Below are 21462 nucleotides of genomic sequence, written 5' to 3'. Positions count from 1 at the left end.
CTGAGAGAAGTATTTGATTAGTGTTACATCGTTATCAACGATTACTGATACTTATCATTACAGCCCGTTGGGATGTTGAGTGACTCGGACCGCTTCGGACCAGGTTCTACCCGGATTCCGATGGTAAAACGAACACTGCCACTGACAGCGCATTAAAGCTTTCACTTCAATCCGTTTCAAAGTTCTCGCAGCATCATCATCCGTGGTTTCTTTCAATGGGCGAGGTTGTAAACGCTATCGTCGCTTTTGCAGTCATTGTCATCATCTTCCGATGGGCAACTTCATGTAAGTCACGAGCTATTGATTCCACTCATATGTCCGCTTCTAACAAGTTTCTGCGGCAGCCAGCGACTCTTCCAGTAGGAGGTCGGCATCTTCAACTCTTGGTTTCAGGCCAAAGAATGTAACGCAGGAAATGGTTGGGCTGAAACTTTATCCCAGTCATTATGCTGAATCCCTCCTCGCAGGTTAACCAGATACATTCCATGTTTCCAAACATACCACAGTATGTTCGTGTTTAACTGGAGAATTTCTCACTTAGTATTGTCACAGAGATAATATTCGTTATGACTTGCTGAGGACAGGGAGCGTCGAGATCACCTCGAATAAAATTTTGGAGCGTGGATATCTTGATGCGGTGTGTAAATATCTCACTTGATGTCAATTTCATGCATTCGAGCATCCTCTTTTATAGCCCCCTCCAGCATATTTCACTGTCTATTCACGCACAGAGGTCCCCCCACAAGCTCGGCAAGTTGCTCCTCAAGGGCAATCGACGAGTTTAGCACCAACCCCGAAAGAGAACCTTATATCCCGTTACAAGCTACAAGACCGAACGCTATCCTCCACTTTCTCACCCGAAGATCATCTTGCCTTCGGTAAAGCCAACTGGGAGGATTCGTCGGAGAAGCGCGAGGCTAGTTTGCAGGAAAGGAAAGCACAGATGATTTTGGCCGCCAGACAGTGCGTCTCTATCCCTGAATCGATGCCCTTGATTAATTAATTATTATCAGACGATTGCTGGCACAGCAAATTCGGAAAGAAGAGACAGACGCGGCGCCAGGTTCTTCGTCGTCATAAACATCTCATTCTTGCAACAATTACTCAGATGCCGTGATTCCTTGCATAATAAGCGTTACCAAATGCTCTGTACTTATTGTTGCTGTTTTGTTCATACATCCCATGTCTCATCAGATCCTGGACCGGCCGTCATCATTTGCAATTCTTTCCTCTGCATGATCCGACAACAATGTGATACAATACCTGTTCATTCCTATTCACCGTATCTTTTAGAGTTTAGCGCTTAGCGCTTATTCCTGGCATGATCAATAGAAGGCTGGGCTTTCAAACGCTCAGTGGTTTGAAACTGCCACTGCTGGTGAGTAACAGTGCCTCACATTTGATTAACGCACAAAAAGTTATCTCTAGCTGCTCACGACTGCATCATGCGGTACGACAACCATGTTCATTCCATGACCTTACTGATGACTGGTGATATTATTGCCTTGCGGTCTGAGAAAATTAAACATATTAAATCATACCTTGGGATACCTGCTCAAATGGATGGCAGCGATGCGGACCTACATATACTGGTAGTGACTCATGAGCATGAGCGCTGAGCCCACACCGGCACGCAAAATTTCGACGCCGCCACTTTGAACTTAGGCGGCTAGTACGAACATGATTGCGAGCTGTAGATATACGTGGTTCGCAATCAGATACGTATACTGTTCACTTGTTATCCCAGCTCGTCATCAATCAAAGGTAACGGGCAATTCCGTCCTCTGCAATGAGCCTGAATAATAGTAAACCAACAAGCCGGGCTTCCGCTTGTTCCTGCTGTCTCGCCTGAAAACATTCTTACTATGGATCGTACACTGTCTGTCGATGAGTCGGCGTGGCAGATAGCGAAGAAGTGATATAAAAGGCAAGGACACCAGCACGATGTCGGACATATGATTTTCGGCCGATGCCATATTACGGGTCTCGCTCATACACTGACCTGCTACGCAAACAGAACAATAGTTTCGGTGAGAGAATTTCTATACTTATATACCGCAACAAATAAAGGAAACTGTTGAAACGGGATGCCCTGCGGGCTGTTCCGGGACCGGTCAGTGTACGAGTAAGTAGTACAATAGCTGAAGCAATTATCTGACAGAGTACTAGTGCACGCAGTGAGGGAGTGGAACAGCAGACATCACGATCGGTGAGTAGACTTGCCTGATCAGGCTTCCATTGCAGAGCAATCTCCACGCTCGAGCCATGGTGCTGACTGTGCGAGTATGAGGCATTCACTGTCAGTGAATTTCTCCTCGATGCTACCCTCAAAATCTTGAAGTACGTACGTTGTTGCTAGCCTCGCATTCAGGATCGTTATGACATGAGAAACTACTACTAGGTTTTGACTCAGTCACTGGGAATGTCGAATGCATGCACGATGTACGTAACACTACACCATCATGAGGCTAGTGACAGATGTTAGCTTGGTTATGAGATTTCACGATAAGACGCAATCACGACTTTTTCAGGACACTGTCCGCGTTAAAGACGGAAACGATTTAGCGACTCGGGCTGCCGGGATGCTCCGCGCAAGTCCTAGATCACTTTATATCAACTCAAGTGCTCATCGACATCTACCACGCCTACGACCTCGGGTTGGTTATGTTCAGTAATCTCCGTTCGCACGATGCAAACAATCGAGAAAGTAATCGACTTTCAACATAGGTCGGTAAGAACACCGGTACCGGTCGTTCTTAACACGTGATATCCTCGTGCTTGGGATGATACGGCATCGCGATTCGCATTTCAGACAAGCATTGCTTCATAGCGACAGGGGTTATCAAATCAGTTCTGAGCCAACCTTGGACATGAGGTGAAAGCGCCAGGGCCATGTGCAGGGTCGTTTCCGCTCCGCATGTGATCCAGTTGTTGAACATTTCCGCTATGTCATATGACATGGCAATCCGATACCTGCTTGACGACATGCATGTTCATACCTTTGAGGTCATTGTTGTGCTTCTCCTTTTAACCTGATTAACTTTTTAGAGTTCCGAGTAGTTTCCATAGAAAGCTGGGAGATCTCAAGCACCGTGTGATTTCCGGACTTGCTTGCTTGCTGTGTGCGATGATAGTGCGACAATATTAATGTGCTGCACATGCAAAGCTCGGAGGTGCGCGGCACTGCAACATAGATAATAATAAAAAAGGGGATCATTTATTTATAGAATACCGTAATCGGAGACTGAAATTGTGAAATTGTTATGGCAGATTAGTTTGACAATGTTCTGTTCGTTCGTTGTCGTTATGGATGAGGGTGAGCGAGAGCACGTACACAACTGGTTGCTCGCTGAGGACAACGCGCGCATCGCTATACTCACCGTCTCTTCTCTCGCTCTCGCTGTTGCATCCATCCTCCTCTGGCGGGCAAAGCAGGTGGAGAACAATCCCGGGAACGACCACGGACCTAACTCCCAACAGGCCCGTTCTGCTCAATCCATCATCACCGCCGCTCTCTCTACTTTTCATATCGCCAGTAACACTCCTGGTGAGTGTGACATGACCGAACAAGAACACCCGGACACTCCTCAAACATCATCTACATCTACCGACATGGACCAGAAAGCTTCTCGGTCCAAGGAGCGACGCAGAAGGGGAAAAGTTCCACTTAAGGAACTTCTCAAGAACGGGAAGAAGGCAAAGTCTACACCCAAGACCTTACAGCCTAAAACACCCGTTCATCAAGATAACAGCGGTAGCGATTCTCCGGTGTTCGAGTCAGAGTTCAAGTCGACCACAAGTAACGATAATATCGCGCCAGTCGCGCCATCCACTTATTGTTTGCTTTCACCTACTCAAGACTCTCCTGAAGAGAGTCTTGTATCACATCTGAACTGTAGAGCCACCGCCAGCGGTTGAACCACACGAGGACCGCCTGCTACCTGCTTGCATGTCAGCATCCAATTCTGAGCCAGCATCAGTTTCGCGTCATGTCACGTCCAATGATCTCACCATGCGTACTTCACGCTCTGAACACACGCACCTTCATGGCACCGCTGATAACATCCAACCTGCTGGCAGCCCCTGTTACGACGATTCCCCCTCCTCCATGCTAGAATCATCTTCCCTGCCCACCTCCGCGGAAGAACACGACAGCCATGAATTTGCATCCTCATTCACTTCTTACCCTCAATCTCGTTCTATGCCACTCCGTGTATCTATATCTACCCACACGTTGGATTCGGACGGACAATCACAGGCATACAGGGCAGGTGCTCACACCAAGCCTCCACGATTAATGCCCAAGCACCGTGGAGCTGACAAGTCAAATGGTAGTTGTGTGATTGCAGCCTCTATCTCGCACAATACCCCCTTGGCATCGTCATCTGCCTCTCACTCCTCTCCCGCACGAATTATGCTATCCACCTCTGCATGTGCATCCAGTTCCCCATCACACCCGAATCTAGGATCGAGTATTGAACCGACGTCCTCTCCCTCCGGCTCTTCCCCTCAACTTGTTCCTTCACCAACACTTCCACATGTCACATTTCCTACTCTGAACCCTCTCCAGGCGTCTCCTAATGATCACACACATACCCATTCGAGTATAGTTGAAAGCCCTATTATGAATGGACAAACAGTCGCGGGTCTGCCAATACCAACTGCCTCACGAGGCTCGACGCCTCCACCAGGAGTATCTGTTCACACTGTCCATATAGGCTCGCCTACTGGCCCATTACGTGCTCAAACCCAGCTCGCGTCCATGCGTGGTGCACTCGAGGCTGCGAGACTACGAGAAGAGAAAGCTCGTACGGAGGCTGAACGTGTAGGGAAGGAAAATGAAGGGCTAAAGTGGCGATGGAATGAAGATACGATGGCTTGGAGGAGGAGGGAAGGTGAAGTGAGTATCTACTCTTCACCGAGCCTCTATTGTGCGACGGTGTTCGTTATCATCGTTTCACTGACCATATTCTTCAGTTACAAGCTCAAGTCCATCATCTCATGCAGCAGCTTCAGGCAGCATACTCTATTCTTACAACTTTACAATCTCAAGCTCAAGCTCAATCTCCTTCATCATCTTACTCCTCTCCAACATCACCATCCCCACGCCTGCAACCCCACAGCCCCAATATCTCTCACAATGGTCTTCCCTCAAATTTCAGCCACAATCCACCTGCACACGTTCAAGCACTCCTTGCATCATCCTACCACCCATACCCTAGCTTTCCAGGTACCTATGGAGGTGCAGGGATGACGCCTTTATTCTCCGGTCTGAGAATGACCATGAATCCGGGAAGCATCGTGAAGAATGGTGGTGGTAAAGGCCAATATACCCCTGACACGACTTCCTCGGCGGGATCATCGCCATCGCGTGGAAGGCGACGACGACGCAATTCGGCATCTTCGTCTGCTCAAGAGAATAATAGTGAAGACGCGAGCATCAGCGAAGCCGAGGGAGACCAAGAGGATATGTGGCAGAATAGTATATTGGCCGATGCGATTCTAAAGCGCCCTGAAAGCCTGCGTGTGCCTAGCCGAGGGAGTCTTCGATCTGATGGACGCATGAGCGCTATGGGGAGCGGGACAAGTGGGAAAGAGGACGCAGGACGTGTGCCTAGCAGGATGAGCGAGAGATCAGATGCCTCTGCGAGCGGAGGCAGTTACGGGGTGCTGAGCATGTCGAGTTTGTCATCGGGTAAGAGTGAAGATGAAACGAATGGCGTCATCGCAGAGGCCGATCCTACGCTGGCAGAAGTGACTGGAGGTACTGACGCTGGCAGCGAGGGAACATCAGAACCTGACGTACCTACGCAAGATGGTTCGTTCTGGGGCCCATCAACTCCCGCTCCTGCCAAAGGCATTCAACAACAACCGGAGGTCGGATTTTGACTTATAACGTGTTGTATCTCCCCTCTGCACCCCCACGTTTTCTTCCACCACTTTCGTTACTTTTATACGATACGATCAATCCATAGGGACTTGGAATTTGGATGTCGAGTCTGTATAATAAGGTATATCTTCAGATTATTGTCTTAATACACGTTGCGTGGTTTAGCCTTCGGTTGCGTTGACGCTCGAGGGCCATGGTATATAATATATTTTTTGCTTGGTCCGAGTACTGACGACGTAATTAGCTCAAACACATAGAACAGAAATAACGACCTAGTTGCCCCAAGTCTCATACATAGATATAGCCTACCTAAGGACGTGCAGGGTTTGGAGCACCTAATCACTCGAATTGATTATGAGCTTTATTGCTAGGCCGGGGTCGAAGCACCAACTACAGACTGTTCTGACCTCTGCTTCAAGTCGGGGTAGAAGAAGAGGTCGGAGCAGTGTTGATTGAAGTTAGGGTGAGAATACTTGCAGAATATCTGCGCGATGAATCGATGACCGGTGGAGAGTGTGAGAGCGACGGGGAAAAAGATATGAGCGTAGAGAAGAAAGGGAGAATGCAGCGCCGATTCTCAGGTCAAGTCCTTTTGACTGGGGTTAACCCGGAGGTGTGTTTCTATAGAATAGAAGCACACATGTGGGGAATCTTCATGTGACCGCTTACAGGGGCAATGTTTCATGTGTCCGGATATTCGTGCGCAAGTTCGCGACCCGCTCGAAACGGCCACTTGTTCTGTTCGTATAGTGTGGCGCGTTGCTGATATTTCTGTACAGTACTGTTGCGATGGGTAAGAATACTTTGAGAACTCGTACTGACGTCATTCGGTGAGTTGACATATCCACCTCACGACAGTAGTCACGCGAGCATTGATAAAATAGATACCATCCTTACATATGTTAGATGATAGTACGAAAGAAACATGACATGTCAGTGTCAGCTAGATAGGTAATTATTTCTGGGCCATCCGACCTGCGGTGCACAGCTGGTCCGCAACATTAGGTAACTGTTTCCTGGGCAGACGGTCATCCCACTCGCGGTGCACAGCTGGTAGGCAAATTTTGAGTCCAGGAATGTGATGCGGGGGCGGAAGGCCCTTGTTTAACCACGTCTGGGTGGGCGCAGGCGCTTCAGGGATCCAAGGGGCCTATATTATCTATCCGTTAGATATACTGAATATGCTTGCTTACACGAGGGGACATACCATGTAGTTTCCAGCATCCAATTTATCAAAATCGATATTGTCGAGCCATGGGTGGTCGAGAACGGATCCCTTAATACCCAGACGATCCTCCGCCGTCGTGGTTAAAAGTCCTGCGACAATGGACTTGAGGGATGCGCTCACGCGGAGGCCCTTGGGCCACTTGTACTTCCCCGAGGAGACCCTCTTATATATTTTGTTTTCGTCCGTACCGAAGAATGGCTGGAAGTAATATAAGAAAGGTCTCATGGGGCGGGGATCACTGGTACTGACCGTTCTCTTCGTGAGCATTTCGTACAACGTCACCCCTGCCGCCCACCAGTCGACACTGAATCCTGTCATGTGTTGGTAACATAAGGTCTCAGGAGCCATGTAAAGCGGTGTCCCGATCATTAGCCAATCTGTGATGGGTCCGTTGTCAATCTTATCTAAACGGGCGTATCCAAAATCTGCGATGGCCAAGTACCCATCCGATCTAACGAGGATATTTGCTGGTTTGAGATCTCGATGAATAATCCCCTCGCCACGGAGGAAATAAAGCCCAGACACGATATTGGCGAAGTAGAACCGGGCAGTGGCAGCATCAAAAGGGCCGCGCGTTTGGATGACGTCGTAGAAACACCCGCTCGGTATAAACTCGAGCATAAGGTAAAGGTTCAATTCATCTTTGAAGACGCCTATGACACCATTCACCCAGGGACTCCAGGGCAATGCCGACAGGTGCATCCTCTCTGCATGGGTATCCGCAGGGTATTTCTGGTTGAAAGGTTATAATTGCAAATATGATGTAGCGGTATACATACCTGATGTGTGATTTTCGTTCTTTCTTTAGAAAGAACCTTAACTGCAAACAATGATCCTGGCCGTGCCAGTTTCCCTAGATTGGGTTGGTCACGCACTCGTACGAGCAGCACATGACCATAAGCTCCATCGCCTACATCGAGTGAGTCAAGTTTAGCTCCCGATTCTGAAATAGCCATGTCATACCTAATGTGCGAATACATTCAAAACCGTCCAAGGGAAGTGCGGGTGGGCGAGGGTCCACTACATCGGGTGGTAAGAGGCCACCAGTATAACCAGGTAAACCGTGGACGGTGATGCATGGCTATAAACAAACAGTCAGTGAAGATGCTATGAATCAGAAGAGCACCAGGGAGCACATACCGGTTTAGGATCATAATGCGAAGCACCTCGAGTCTTGGATGTTTTGAGAACATGCTTGCGAGCATGGATACCTTTGGAGGGGGCGGCATTTGCTTTTGGGGATCGAGAGGGATGTCTTGTAGCCCGCGAACTTTCAGACGGCTTGGTCGATGAGGGAGTTGGGTATCGCATTCTGATTCTGATGGTGATAGTGCCAGATATTTCGTGAAGCTTGCGAGCGACAAGATCGTTGAACTGGGATGAAACACTCCAGGTTGCAAAACCCAGACTTCAGACATGGCCAATAAATATTGTAATGGGGGCAACGGTAATTCCACACCATGGTCTATTGTTCCACAAAAAGGTGTGGTAGCAGGTCAAAGCTTCGAATTTCGAAAGCGGAGTGTTTAACCCAGCGCGCTTGTTTGGCGCTTGTTGTGCGTGTTGCGGACCTCTACCAACAACATGCGTACTAGCTTGTGGTATGCAACACGTTTTATCAATTATCGGTCGCAAAGCACACCTAAATCTGCCCAATATCTGCAATGACTCCAACGTTGATTACTGAAACAAAACCTGAGGATTGGACATATATCTCCGAGGGAGGGGCGACTATCGTATTCTCGTATCGACGACCTCACAATGTCCAATTCTCTGATCACGTCCTACGTTTGCGTAAAGTCGCTCACGGGTCATCAGACAACACGCTGCTCGATACCAACAGTGAACAGCCAGATGATCCCATGATCGCCTTTCAAGAGAACATCATCTCAAAACTCGTTCCTTCGGAATTTCTGCCGAGTTTTGTGATGGTGGTGCTCGACGAGGATTGGCTTAGGTCGCTTGTTATCCTACGCGACGGTGACCGTCCAGCAGAGAGAAGGCAGACGGATCAGATTGATGTTCGCAGGACCAAGGGTGTATTAGCTACGGATCTCATTGGGGGTATGCCCATCGCGATGGAAATCAAGGTGGTCGCCAGTCTATTGGGAGAGTATCTGGATCTGACTAATTATTTAGCCGAAATGGGGATTTTTACCTACAGAATACCATCTCTCGCCTGAGACTGTCGCTCTGAAGACAAGAACGTGCAGATTCTGTATGCATACGAGCCTCAGAGTGGAACAAGGGGCCGTCGATACGACCTACTGCCCTTTGGACCTTTTTTCTTCCGATGATACGCGTGTTAGAAAAGCCTTAGGTGCTTTGTGGGCTGGGTGGTATGAGAGCAACGGGTCTCTCAATAACCTACGGTTCTTCGTCCAGGGCGGAATGATAAAACCAGATGATGTACGTCTTTAGTGCATCACGTTCTCAGATTTCTGATACATTTGGATAGGACCACTCGGTACAATTGTTGGCACACTTCTTCACGACGGACGGATCGACTGATGTCCAGAACCTTCGGCAATCGTTCACATCCGTTCTTGCGCAGGCACTTCTTGACAGTCCCGTTCTTTCCCTCCTATCAACTTTACAACGAACACTGGATGTACTGGATGTAGAGGGCTTATCTAAGTTATACACACAAACATTACCAGATCTCCCATATAACGGTCTCGGGTCTTCGGTTCCCGATCCTTCCATGGATGAATGGAAGGACTTCGTCAGAATATACCACTCTGATTATCATTCCTGGAATCACACAGTTCCAAACCCTCGACACCTCCGGCATTATCTCATGGCATACCTTCTTTCAGCGACGTTTAAGGATTGCTCCATTATTATCTCGCCCAAATCTACGCAGGTAGGATCGTTTGATGTCACAATCATCGACGTGGATATCAAGAGCATGGATCGCTTGGGGAAGTGGGAAAGGTTAGACAGGAAAATCGTGGAGCATTACAAGAGTTCGGGCAGCCAGCGGCGTTGCATCGACAGTCAACGCGTTACTCAATTAGGATGTACACGTATGTGTTGCTGCTCTCTCGCATCGAATGTTGCTTACAGATATATTTGAAGGACTGTAACCGAAGTGGCGTTATCAGACTGATTTTTGAATACCTCTAAAGAATCTCTTAGATGAGTGATTTGTGTTTGGCATTTTTCTTTTCGTGACTGTAACTGATATACAGGCTGTATTCAAAGACCATACTGGCCGTGATGTATATCGACTTAAGTCCAGCTCGTACATGTCCATCAAGGGCTATCGGGCTCAGGCTCGACCAACAATCTGCTAGTTTTTTCCAGTACGATTAAAGGTAAATGTTATGCTATAGAGACTGTTGACAAGTCTTCTGCAGAGCTTGTTGGAGTCGTCGGAGAGCCGTTATGATTACTCTGGTGTGATTGGCCCGAACCTGCTGATTACAAGAACGAAGGCAGAATCAAGGAATGTCTACTCCTATGATTTGGCCCGAACTCGCGCATCTCAAGAATGAAGATGGTGTCAAGGGGTCGTACCTGTTGTATCTTTGTTTGCTAATGATGTTGTATACAGGAAAAATCATACGATCGCGATCGCGATCTTAGTTAAATGTGATACTGTCTGAACGATACAGATTAGGGCAGACTTATAACTCGCCCATGTTCCGTGGACGAGTTGCTGCGCCTTACATCCCATGTACAGGCTCTACATCAGGTTCCTGTAACAGCACCTACCCCGACCAATATAGCTATTGATGGACCCGTACACCTTTTCCAATAACTATAACAGCACCCGCTAATGGGCCCCAGACTGTTGCATTGCCTGAACTGGAGGTATAGCAATTATCACAACTTCCTTTGGTATCAAGATAGCACCGGAATAACCATAAGGTGTGCAGCTCCGAGGACTATGCTGGTCTTTTGGGGAAATGATCTTTGACGTTGAGTGCTACTTAAGTTCTCCCTGTTACATTTCCCGTTCCATCTCATGCTGATGCTGAACACCAAAGGCACACGAGCTATGAAACAGTAACTGGTCAACTAACTTTGACCTATCATCGTGCTTCGTGGATAATCAAGTGCGGAATTGAGCGCCCCCTATGATGAATATTAGTGACTCTAGATTGGGAAGGAAGTGGAATGACTAGTGCTGAGGTGTACGTTGATCCCCGATTCGGTGCCGAGTTGATTCTCACCTTTGCCTTTCTTTTCAAAAAGTAACTTCACCTTCCAGCCACACTAGCCACTGGTATGATTCGCAGGATATATATACCCAAACATTGCTCTGCTGGATGCATCAATCCACTAGTCTGGGTTCAATTACCGGGGCGCTAACTTAAGAACGTGACCATCCGTGATGCATTACACACCTAGCTTGGACGGATTGGCCGACGACATCCTCATACAGATACTTCAGGTATCATCTGTGCGAGAAATATTGACACTGCGATGCGTACGTCTTTTATATTGTTATTTACATGTGAACCCACATGCATCCCACCTTTCCCAGACATCCAAACGTTTCTATTCTCTGTCCAAGGTTTACTGTGTCTGGTATGCAGTGTTCTGCACCGAAGTATTGGCACGCCGCCTTCCTCCCCCTGGTCCTTCATGCTCTCTCAGTGCTCTGTCTTCTGCCGATCTAGAGTATCGGACATTATTAGCTCTTGCTCTCGAGAGACGCTGGTCACAATCCAAGGCCAATGTCATTGTTTCGAGTGGAGAACGAGAGATCGTCGACCAGATCGTGCTTGTCCCCGGAGGAATGCAGGTCTTGACAGTCCATGGAAATAAAGTAATGTGGTGGCTCATCTCCGGCAAACCAGGCTCACACGAGCTTCACAACATTGGAGCGTGGTCATTGCCAAGTGACGATACATGCATAGTTGTGAAGGACATGGAACGCCAGGGAATTATTGCCATCGGCTCTAGAGACAAGTGAGTCCCTCGGCCTCTCGACACCATGTGAAGTATCGCTGACAAGGGATAGTCCAAATCGACATGCTACAGTATTCTCGCTCTCCTTAAAGCCTGCTCTCAACAAGCTTTGCGACTACTCACTCGTCCCTGGCACTATTGCAGGGATTTCACGGCACCTGCTTTTCCTGGATACCACGTCACAGCAGGATGGGGGTGGCCTCGAGGTCCTAGATTGGCACGCTAAGACAGAGGGCACTGCCCTTCTTCCGCGTATACCTGAACTGGTGAGTCTTGCAAGTGAAACTTCAGATGATAGACCAATATGATTTCTTTCAGTTCGGTGCCTTCCTAGGCTTGGTCCATTTCTCAGACCACATACTTGTAACATGGGAGGCATGCATTAGCGTGTTCCCGGTGCCCAACGTACCAGCCAAAGGACGAACTGTGGTGGCGCATACCAAAATATTCATGTTTTATGAGCAAATCAGCTCGCCTATCGCCTTTACAGCTTGTGTCTCTCGAGGCTGGTCTGATGCAGATGCAGATGCCATGTACGCAACATCACAGGAAGCACATTCCCTTACACTCGCTACCAGAGGCAAATCGGGCGGGATTTCTTTGTCAATGCTTATTCTGCTAGGTGACGACGAGGGGGGGAAATATCCATCTAGTTTCCCGTACCGGCTTCTCCGACTCTCTACGGTCGTTCCGAATGTAATACAAGATTTAGGGGGGTGCATGCAGATATGCCTGGGGTCGTCCGGGCGCGGGTTGTTTGTGTATGACGGGAAGGTACGACTTTGCGCACCAAGTCTGTTGTTCATGCCCCCATGTGAGATGCAGTTTGGTCCTGAGTTTGAGACGGAAAGGGTTGTATATGAGATTGAACCTGTTGGTGTTGGTGGTGGAGACAAGATCGACTTTGACGAGGGGATGGGACGGCTAGTTGTTGCGAAGGGAAGTGGGGGCTTTGATGTGATGCAGTTGTTGTGATTGACCATGCTAAATTGAAGTGTCAATTATACTTTCTCTCTCTCTCTTGTAAAAATCCATATTAGATTTAATGCACCAGAATTTACCTTAAATAATAGGGAGTTTTTGCTATGTGATTTATTGCGAAATTCATCAACTTATGTGCTGTCAATTTCACACTTGAGTGAAATTGTGGCAGAATATTTTGATCCTAGGATATCCGAGACTCCGAGTCCAACATCTGTGCCTGGTATGACTCAGTGTATGGTACAGCCACTACAACTACAAACAAACAGGCAAACAAACAAACCTGCCCACCAAGATACAAAGAACTAGAGGTGCACTATTAGGGTGGCGAGAAGCAGTTTGCATGAGTAAAATATCTTCCTCAAGTACTGAGTCCTGATGCAAGCATAATAAAGTGTCAGTGCTGAGCACTGAGCAGGCAACCATGTAGTGGTGCAGCTAAGCTTGTCCAAATATAGTAATATCCCAGTAAGCTTACATAATACATAATTTTATTTCAACATTGAATCAACTTGCACTGGTGACTGGCACTCATAGATGGGGTTAGGGCAGTCTGGAAGCTCCAGCTTAATGCTTGGATGTCTCACATATATTGTGAGCTTAATACATTATTTATCTGAACATTAAAGTGATATATAATAAGTATATGATGCATGGGAGCGATGACTGATATGCTGGCATAGATGGGGTCGGACAGTTGGATATCCTGGGATCAAGATGTCCTCAATTGTGAGAGCTCAGGAAAATCAGAATATTTCAATCCTGGAATATCTGGGACATCTGAGACATACAACCCATGGCTAACTTAGCATCATGTGTAGTTGTCACAAGTTCCAAATACAAACCATTATTCATTCCTAAACTCTAAGTCTTTTAAGCGCCCAGTCTGCGCACCCGTCACCTCCCGCTAAACCAACACCTCTTCCGCATAACGAAAACTGAATCCCCCCATTGCCCTCATTGCCCGCAAACCGAAGAAACCGTTCACCACTTTCTATTTGAATGCCCTCGATACATCGCAGCACGTCATGTCATGTCCTGCGCCCTAGGGCGGAAATCCACCTCGCTTTCTCACGTTCTGACAGACTCAGACGCCATCACTCATCTCGTTCGGTATGTTAATCAGACCCGTAGACTGAAATCCACGCTAGGTGACATTTCGATGCCCACAGCCTGACCACTCTGATGCACTCTATTCAGTTATCACTCTCCGACCACTATAATGCCAACACACCATATCCCCCATCCTACCCTATCACGACCTAATCCTCACCTAATCCCTACACCTCAGCTCGCCCACACGAGATCCCTGGTCGCACCTTGGGGACTATGCCAGTAACCACGGATACATGATATACCGACATGTTGGACGACCCATCTCCTCGTCCACCCAGGAAGCGCACCTTGACTTCCGTGTCCCTTACCTTATGTCTATCACTCACTTACTGAACACCCCAACTGATCTCTGTTTGGTCCGCAACAGCGGCCGAGCACGCGTTATATATTTCACGATAGCTATTACTCACGCAATCTTACTTATAGTCTTCCCTTAGTCTCCTACATCGCCCATCTAAAACGGCCGGCGGGAACGGCGGACTGGTGGGGTACGCCTTACACCAGTGCATTTGGGGATGCGACAACGGGACGGAGCATGGGGCTCCTTGACTAGACAGTACTGTCCTACATAGAGTATACCTCTCAATGGACAATAAATGGATATAAAAAAAAAAAAAAAAGCGCCCAGTCACAGTGCCTGTTCCTAAGAATATGTTTACTGTAGAAGAAGTTCCTATTATTGCGTCCATTGTAGAATTACCAGAATCATGTGACTTATTGGAAGATGCCAAACTTGATGATGTCACACCATGCGACACTTGGAATGTTCCAGAGTCTTACTGCAGCTGCGGCACATGTTATGACATCATAGTTATATATAGAATCATATGATACCTTTAATTATTCTGATTGGTTAGTTAGTTCATACTCAGTTTTGATCTTAGTTTCAATATGTGTATATAGGTAGCTCAACGTAGTCAATAGTTCTTTAGTTCAAACCTCTTGTATCTCCAAGTGAGCAATCTAAGACATACCTGCTGCCTTATCCTTCTGTTGTGATAAACCTTTGTTTGAGTCCTAGTCTCTGCCTGGTGTTAATTCATTTAAGGGGTTGTGACAGTAGTTCCCATGTACCTGATGTGACAGTGATGTGTAAATGATAGCCAAAATAGGTAAGCATGCTTGTGTGCTCACTGCATGCATCACCAAAACCTTTGTGCTCATTGTTGCACACAGTGAGCTCAATTATTTTACCATTTTCACACTTTTTTTGTAATTCTTTCACTGTACCATGTCATATGTCATTAAATATCATATATTTTGCATTTTTGAACCTCCTAAATGTACATAATTGAATGAATACTACAATGGGTCCTCCACCTCATCCCTTGAGCCTCATGTCGCAATTGTAAATAAGTGCACAGGGAAAAAAAGGCTAGAACAATGTATATACTATGTACATATTAGCTTGAGATATAGAATATTAAATAATGAGGACATACATCTCAGTTGTTGAAATGGACTGAGATGCTTGAATGGCTAGATGATTCTTTTTATCATAGTATGGTCAAACTTGGAGAGAAAAAATATAACTCTGAAAAATACTCAAAAGTGAGGCTTGGCTAATATTACATGCAGGTACATTGAATTTTCTTGTACCTGTTGCAATAACATTCAGCCCTTGCTCAGAGAACACTCATTCCCTCCCCCCAACTCACCGACATGGTAGAATACTGCTAGCAACCTGGATCTATCTGTCAAATATAGATCTCTAATGAAGATACTGAGTGGCAGAGATATGCTGGCTCTCTGACATAAGTGGTATAGCACTTGAGCTCATGCTAGGCTTGTATTCTGCTATTTTCCAATGCATATCAAACATCTGTTGCACATGAATCACTTCCCAATGTTATCCAACACTTACCCACTTGCTCTGATGTTTATCTGCTAACCCGACACTAACCTGATGCTAACCTGATGTAACCCAATGTTTAGGCTACATCGGATCCAATATTTTCCTATGCACTTGCCCTCCCTATGTCCTGTCCTGTCGTATCTATCCCCACTAGGTGCACAGTTATTTGTTTTCACGTTGCTAACATCATAGCCATATTATTACATGTCTGCAGTACCACATGTCTTATTACATAGGATGTCGGACCTGAAAATTACTGCTACTACTTTCGCCTATAGCACTCCAAAATTCTACATAGACACTATATATTTTGCATACCTCCTACTTACTTTATCTTACCTTTCTACCTCTGAGTAGTAGGAGGTCATCCAATATTAGTAGTTCTTAGCTGAATTCTGCAATATCATCCTTTCTTTATCTGAAACACTCTGAAACATCTGACAGTAATCTGACATTCACTACATTTCTAATGCTAACCCAACACAATCCAAGGTAAACTGCTAACCCAAAAACATCAGACCCGATGTTTTGATATCAGACTCGTAATTATACCTTCAGACTTTGTTTCCCATGGTTGGACTATCTTCCTTTTCATATAACTAATTATTCTAATTCCAAATAGCTAACCCCTCGGGTGGAACACACTTGTCTCGCAAGTATAGCAGACTAGGCTATGCAAGACCACACTTATATTTGCTAGACACTCACTTCATGTAGCGTTCAGCACTTGTTGTATACCTACAGCATGTTTGTACAATGAGTCCAATTAGCTTCAGTTTTCTGTTCATATTGTTGGTAGATGCATGCAGCCAAACAAGAGAGTCATGGTTTGATGAGAAGGCTCTCTAACATTATTTCAATTTTTGCTAGAGGTGCACAGAGAGATGACTAGAGCAGCCAGACACACAGCAAGGACAAGAACAAGTGGGTGCCCACTTATTTGCAACTTCCAGCAAAAACTAAAGATAGGCAGAGGCCCACTCACATGTATCATCAACCAGCATCAGATTCAGAATAGGCGGGCGCCCGCTTATTTGTAAGCATCAGCAAAGATCAAAGACATCATCAGCATCAGAGTTGATTAGATGGACAGGAATCTGCTTGTTCAGTTAGTCAACCAATGAGAGCAAGCTGACTAATCTGTTTGTGCATGTTTGTGTCTCAGCTTATATACACAATTGAAAAGAGTGGCTACACCAAACACATCTCTTTCTGCAATTTATACCTTCCAAATAAGGAAATTTTCAAACAACCATCATAGTAAGTTTTTAGATCCAACCAAAAGAAAATAAGAGCTCAATCTCTTATTTTCTTGCTTTCTGCAGGCAAGCACCAGCACCAATCAGAATGCAAGAAATTCCATTTCAATCATAGATACAAAGGCTGCTGCAGCAGTCATGGTGAGTGCAGACAGACTAAGCATCAAACAAGTGGACATCTGCTAATCTATGAATTTCAGTCCAACAGTGCTAACACCAGCACAAGGGGCAAGGGCAAATCTCTTTAAGGATGCCTGCAAAGGTGATCTGATAAACAGGGCTAAAGCTGAACTCATCATCTGCAGCAGAAATAAAAACAAGCGGGCGCTCGCTTATTTTTATTCTTTTGGTTCTTTTAATCCACTCACACATCTTTCAGTTTTACAAACTCATCTTCAACAATTTGAATTTGAACCTCTGAACTCCAGAAACAAGTCATACAAGGTCTGATACAGATGCTCCTTCAAACCACACTTGACTGGAAGGATAAAACCATCCTCAAAGGAAAAATGCAATTGATCAAGCAAGCAGCTTCATTAATTTTGATAAAGTCCCATATGAGAGACCTGCTAGTAACAGAGGCTGGCTAGAAAATTTGTTCTATTGCACAAAGTGGCTGATGTACTTTGTTGACCAAGGCAGTAGAAATAAGCTGGCGCCCGCTTATTCATTCTGACAAAGCACCAAACACATTTCAGATATGATTGATGAGTCAGAAAATTGCTCCCTCCTGGAGCACACACTGGCCAGCAATGATCCTCTGATGAACTTGCTAGACAATGAAGACGACCAGCTTGCTCAGATACTGACTATCCTCTGTCACACCCTGCCAGAAAAACACAAATCATGCATACAAGAGCTGCTAAAGAGAGAGGAGTGACATCAAAGTCCTCAAAGATTCCACTGATATTGGCAGACAAAGTGCTCTATATGATGCATTTCCATGAGATCCATTAGCATCATGTAGAGCACTTTGTCTGCCAATATCAGTGGAATCTTTGAGGACTTTGATGTCACTCCTCTCTCTTTAGCAGCTCTTGTATGCATGATTTGTGTTTTTCTGGCAGGGTGTGACAGAGGATAGTCAGTATCTGAGCAAGCTGGTCGTCTTCATTGTCTAGCAAGTTCATCAGAGGATCATTGCTGGCCAGTGTGTGCTCCAGGAGGGAGCAATTTTCTGACTCATCAATCATATCTGAAATGTGTTTGGTGCTTTGTCAGAATGAATAAGCGGGCGCCAGCTTATTTCTACTGCCTTGGTCAACAAAGTACATCAGCCACTTTGTGCAATAGAACAAATTTTCTAGCCAGCCTCTGTTACTAGCAGGTCTCTCATATGGGACTTTATCAAAATTAATGAAGCTGCTTGCTTGATCAATTGCATTTTTCCTTTGAGGATGGTTTTATCCTTCCAGTCAAGTGTGGTTTGAAGGAGCATCTGTATCAGACCTTGTATGACTTGTTTCTGGAGTTCAGAGGTTCAAATTCAAATTGTTGAAGATGAGTTTGTAAAACTGAAAGATGTGTGAGTGGATTAAAAGAACCAAAAGAATAAAAATAAGCGAGCGCCCGCTTGTTTTTATTTCTGCTGCAGATGATGAGTTCAGCTTTAGCCCTGTTTATCAGATCACCTTTGCAGGCATCCTTAAAGAGATTTGCCCTTGCCCCTTGTGCTGGTGTTAGCACTGTAAGGATACTATATCCCTTGCACTCTGACCAAACTTCAAACTAATGCAAATGCAGTCCGCGTGTCTCAACGATGCGAAGAGCCTTACTCTTCATATCTGAGACACACGGATACATTCCTTCATTTATGTTCACTCTTGTATTCTAGAAATACCTTATCTTATATCACATAATGCCATCACCTCATGTAGAACACGAGTCTTCTCATCGTGCTCATTCTTGTTTCAAAGTCTCTTTCATTGAATTACCCTTTGTTTTGCTACACATCATCTAAGAAGTAAAGTAGAACGGTTTCGGGAACTTTCGCGCGCTCGCGTGGTTTGCGCGTATTTCGCGTATTTCGCCAAAGGCCATGTGGTTTTCGCTTACCTCGCTTAACCTCGATTTGGAAACTCGCGTGGTTTTCATGTATATTTCGAGCGGCGACTCAAACAACGTCACCCATTGGGAATGTTGCGCAACAACATTGGTAACTGTATGTGTACATGGCATTAAATAATGTGTTTGAGCAGGGGGACAACAGGATTTGAGTGTTTTGCCTACTGCAATTATTAGTAGTGACTGTATATGTACATAAATGGAACAACATATGATACAATTACAGACAGGGAGATAACAAATGTGGTGACAGGAGATAAGATTCAAATAAAAAAAGGAGACAAAGACAATGTAGACTCAAAAACCAGAGAATGTGATGACAGGAAAATGGGGAAATGGGAGAACAGGAGACAGGAGATGGGAGACTGAGAGAACAGAGATGGGAGATGGGAGATGGGAGATGGGAGATGGGAGACGGGAGATGGGAGACAGGAGACGGGAGACGGGAGACGGGAGACGGGAGACGGGAGACGGGAGACGGGAGACGGGAGACGGGAGACGGGAGACGGGAGACGGGAGACGGGAGACGGGAGACGGGAGACGGGAGACGGGAGACGGGAGACGGGAGACGGGAGACGGGAGACGGGAGACGGGAGACGGGAGACGGGAGACGGGAGACGGGAGACGGGAGACGGGAGACGGGAGACGGGAGACGGAGACGGGAGACGGGAGACGGGAGACGGGAGACGGGAGACGGGAGACGGGAGACGGGAGACGGGAGACGGGAGACGGGAGACGGGAGACAGGAGTAGGAAGCAGGGAGTAGGGAGTAGGGAGTAGGGATTAGCATGGGTATACCCCATGGTAACATTTTTTCCAATCACATATATTACCATTTGAAGGCACATGTACAACTTCAAAATTTTATACTGATCCATCACTCCTATGGTAATCAATTTGGAGGTATATTCCCAGGGGTACAGGGGTCTTCAGATCCAAACCCCTACCCCTACCCTCAAGGGTTTCCCATACCCCTGCTGATCCCTAGATGGGAAGCAGGGAAAAATGGGAAAACAAATACATTCAATGATACTGTTACATATTTTGTATTTTTATATTGGTCAAAATCCTGCTCAAAGAACATAGCACTGACTGATTGTATGTAGTACTATGTACTTTTATGTGGTGTGATAGATTGTACTTTGAGTTTTTTTGAAAAGCTGCTCATAAATATATTTCAAAATCATTCAAAATGCACAATTTATTAGGATGCAGCCTGAGGCCAGGAAGCCAAAGGAGGGCATAGCCCTCCTTGGCTTCCTGTGACGAAGGAACAACACTCATTTTTCTCCCCTGAAGGAGCGCGTAGCGCTCCTTCGATTTGTGCCGAAGGCACAACGGGCGTGAGCTCGTACCATATATTGAGCCACTCAGCTACCCCTTTCATGCTCGTATGTATACATATCTTTCAAATATTCATGAACTCATGCAATCTAGAGTTTTCACCAATAATGTCGCAAAGTCCAAGAACACCTCAGCTCAAATGATTCCATCGCACTATCATCTTGTTGTGTCTTACTCTCATCTCATTGCATCTCAACTACCATTGGTCATCAAACCCCTTTGTACTTGCCAACAGCCTTACATATTGGAGCCCACCATGAGGGGTTCCTTTTTCAAACTTTTCCTTGCACCCAAATCTGATCTGTTGAGCTTCCGTTTTGATCCACAGATTCATAAAAAAATCTAGATTCATTCATCTCAACCAACATCGCCCACTATTCCAAAATTTTATCATAAAAATATGCAGCTCTCCCTGATGTAGGGAATGATTCCTGGCGAGACTTGCAGAGACTGTTTTACCTATAATTATGTTTGCACCTTAGCTTACATAATAAAGTTATCTTTTCACCAGTTCCACTATGAGTCTGAGTATTCAGCACAGTTTATGATATTTCCTCTCCTCTGATCCTTAAGCCTGGTCCAGAAACTTTTTAGGGTCAAATAGCAGCTAGGTTCTGCAAGACCCAACACATTATTCTGAATCACCATCAGAATTGTTGTATCCACATCAAAACATCCTTAAAACGAACTTCCTGCAACAATCAACACTTCCATCGTTCCAGAACCTCACCTTCCAAATCCTACAACTCCTTCAGACCAATCAATCAATCCATTTTTAGAGCTATCTACCTCCCCTATCAAC

The 21462-nt window shown here is 46.0% G+C and overlaps 5 protein-coding genes across 5 annotated transcripts; 4 read left to right on the top strand and 1 right to left on the bottom strand.

The window, feature by feature from the left end:
• Positions 1–94: 94 nt before the first annotated feature.
• F5891DRAFT_243512 (uncharacterized protein) lies at positions 95–1201 on the top strand. The gene is made up of 6 exons (XM_041371046.1): positions 95–285; positions 345–418; positions 468–505; positions 553–637; positions 695–963; positions 1014–1201. Exons 1-6 carry the CDS (start codon positions 216–218, stop codon positions 1078–1080), a joined length of 603 nt encoding a protein of 200 aa, XP_041227102.1. The 5' UTR covers positions 95–215; the 3' UTR covers positions 1081–1201.
• Positions 1202–3283: 2082 nt separating this feature from the next.
• F5891DRAFT_1028376 (uncharacterized protein) lies at positions 3284–6171 on the top strand. Its single transcript, XM_041361468.1, has 3 exons — positions 3284–3879; positions 3902–4900; positions 4978–6171. The coding sequence occupies exons 1-3, from the start codon at positions 3307–3309 to the stop codon at positions 5887–5889; spliced, it is 2484 nt and encodes an 827-aa protein (XP_041227101.1). The 5' UTR covers positions 3284–3306; the 3' UTR covers positions 5890–6171.
• A 574-nt stretch (positions 6172–6745) lies between these two features.
• On the bottom strand, positions 6746–8632 carry F5891DRAFT_1144410 (kinase-like domain-containing protein). The gene is made up of 6 exons (XM_041364977.1): positions 8259–8632; positions 8082–8199; positions 7898–8028; positions 7368–7850; positions 7098–7316; positions 6746–7040 (listed from the first exon to the last, which is right to left on the bottom strand). The coding sequence occupies exons 1-6, from the start codon at positions 8427–8429 to the stop codon at positions 6846–6848; spliced, it is 1317 nt and encodes a 438-aa protein (XP_041227100.1). The 5' UTR covers positions 8430–8632; the 3' UTR covers positions 6746–6845.
• Positions 8633–8684: 52 nt separating this feature from the next.
• Positions 8685–10214, top strand: F5891DRAFT_243415 (inositol-pentakisphosphate 2-kinase). The gene is made up of 4 exons (XM_041371045.1): positions 8685–9208; positions 9258–9527; positions 9577–10147; positions 10200–10214. Exons 1-4 carry the CDS (start codon positions 8783–8785, stop codon positions 10205–10207), a joined length of 1275 nt encoding a protein of 424 aa, XP_041227099.1. The 5' UTR covers positions 8685–8782; the 3' UTR covers positions 10208–10214.
• Positions 10215–11460: 1246 nt separating this feature from the next.
• Positions 11461–13016, top strand: F5891DRAFT_979354 (uncharacterized protein; the record flags this gene model as incomplete). The annotated part of the gene is made up of 5 exons (XM_041376879.1): positions 11461–11556; positions 11614–12041; positions 12088–12307; positions 12360–12815; positions 12867–13016. The coding sequence occupies 5 exons, from the start codon at positions 11461–11463 to the stop codon at positions 13014–13016; spliced, it is 1350 nt and encodes a 449-aa protein (XP_041227098.1).
• Between the last annotated feature and the right edge of the window lie 8446 nt (positions 13017–21462).

The sequence above is a fragment of the Suillus fuscotomentosus genome (genome assembly GCF_016647785.1).
Source record: "Suillus fuscotomentosus strain FC203 chromosome Unknown F5891scaffold_21, whole genome shotgun sequence".
Lineage (NCBI taxonomy): Eukaryota > Fungi > Basidiomycota > Agaricomycetes > Boletales > Suillaceae > Suillus > Suillus fuscotomentosus.
The sequence above is the reverse complement of the archived record's forward strand: the minus strand, read 5'-3'. Positions and strand labels throughout refer to the sequence as shown.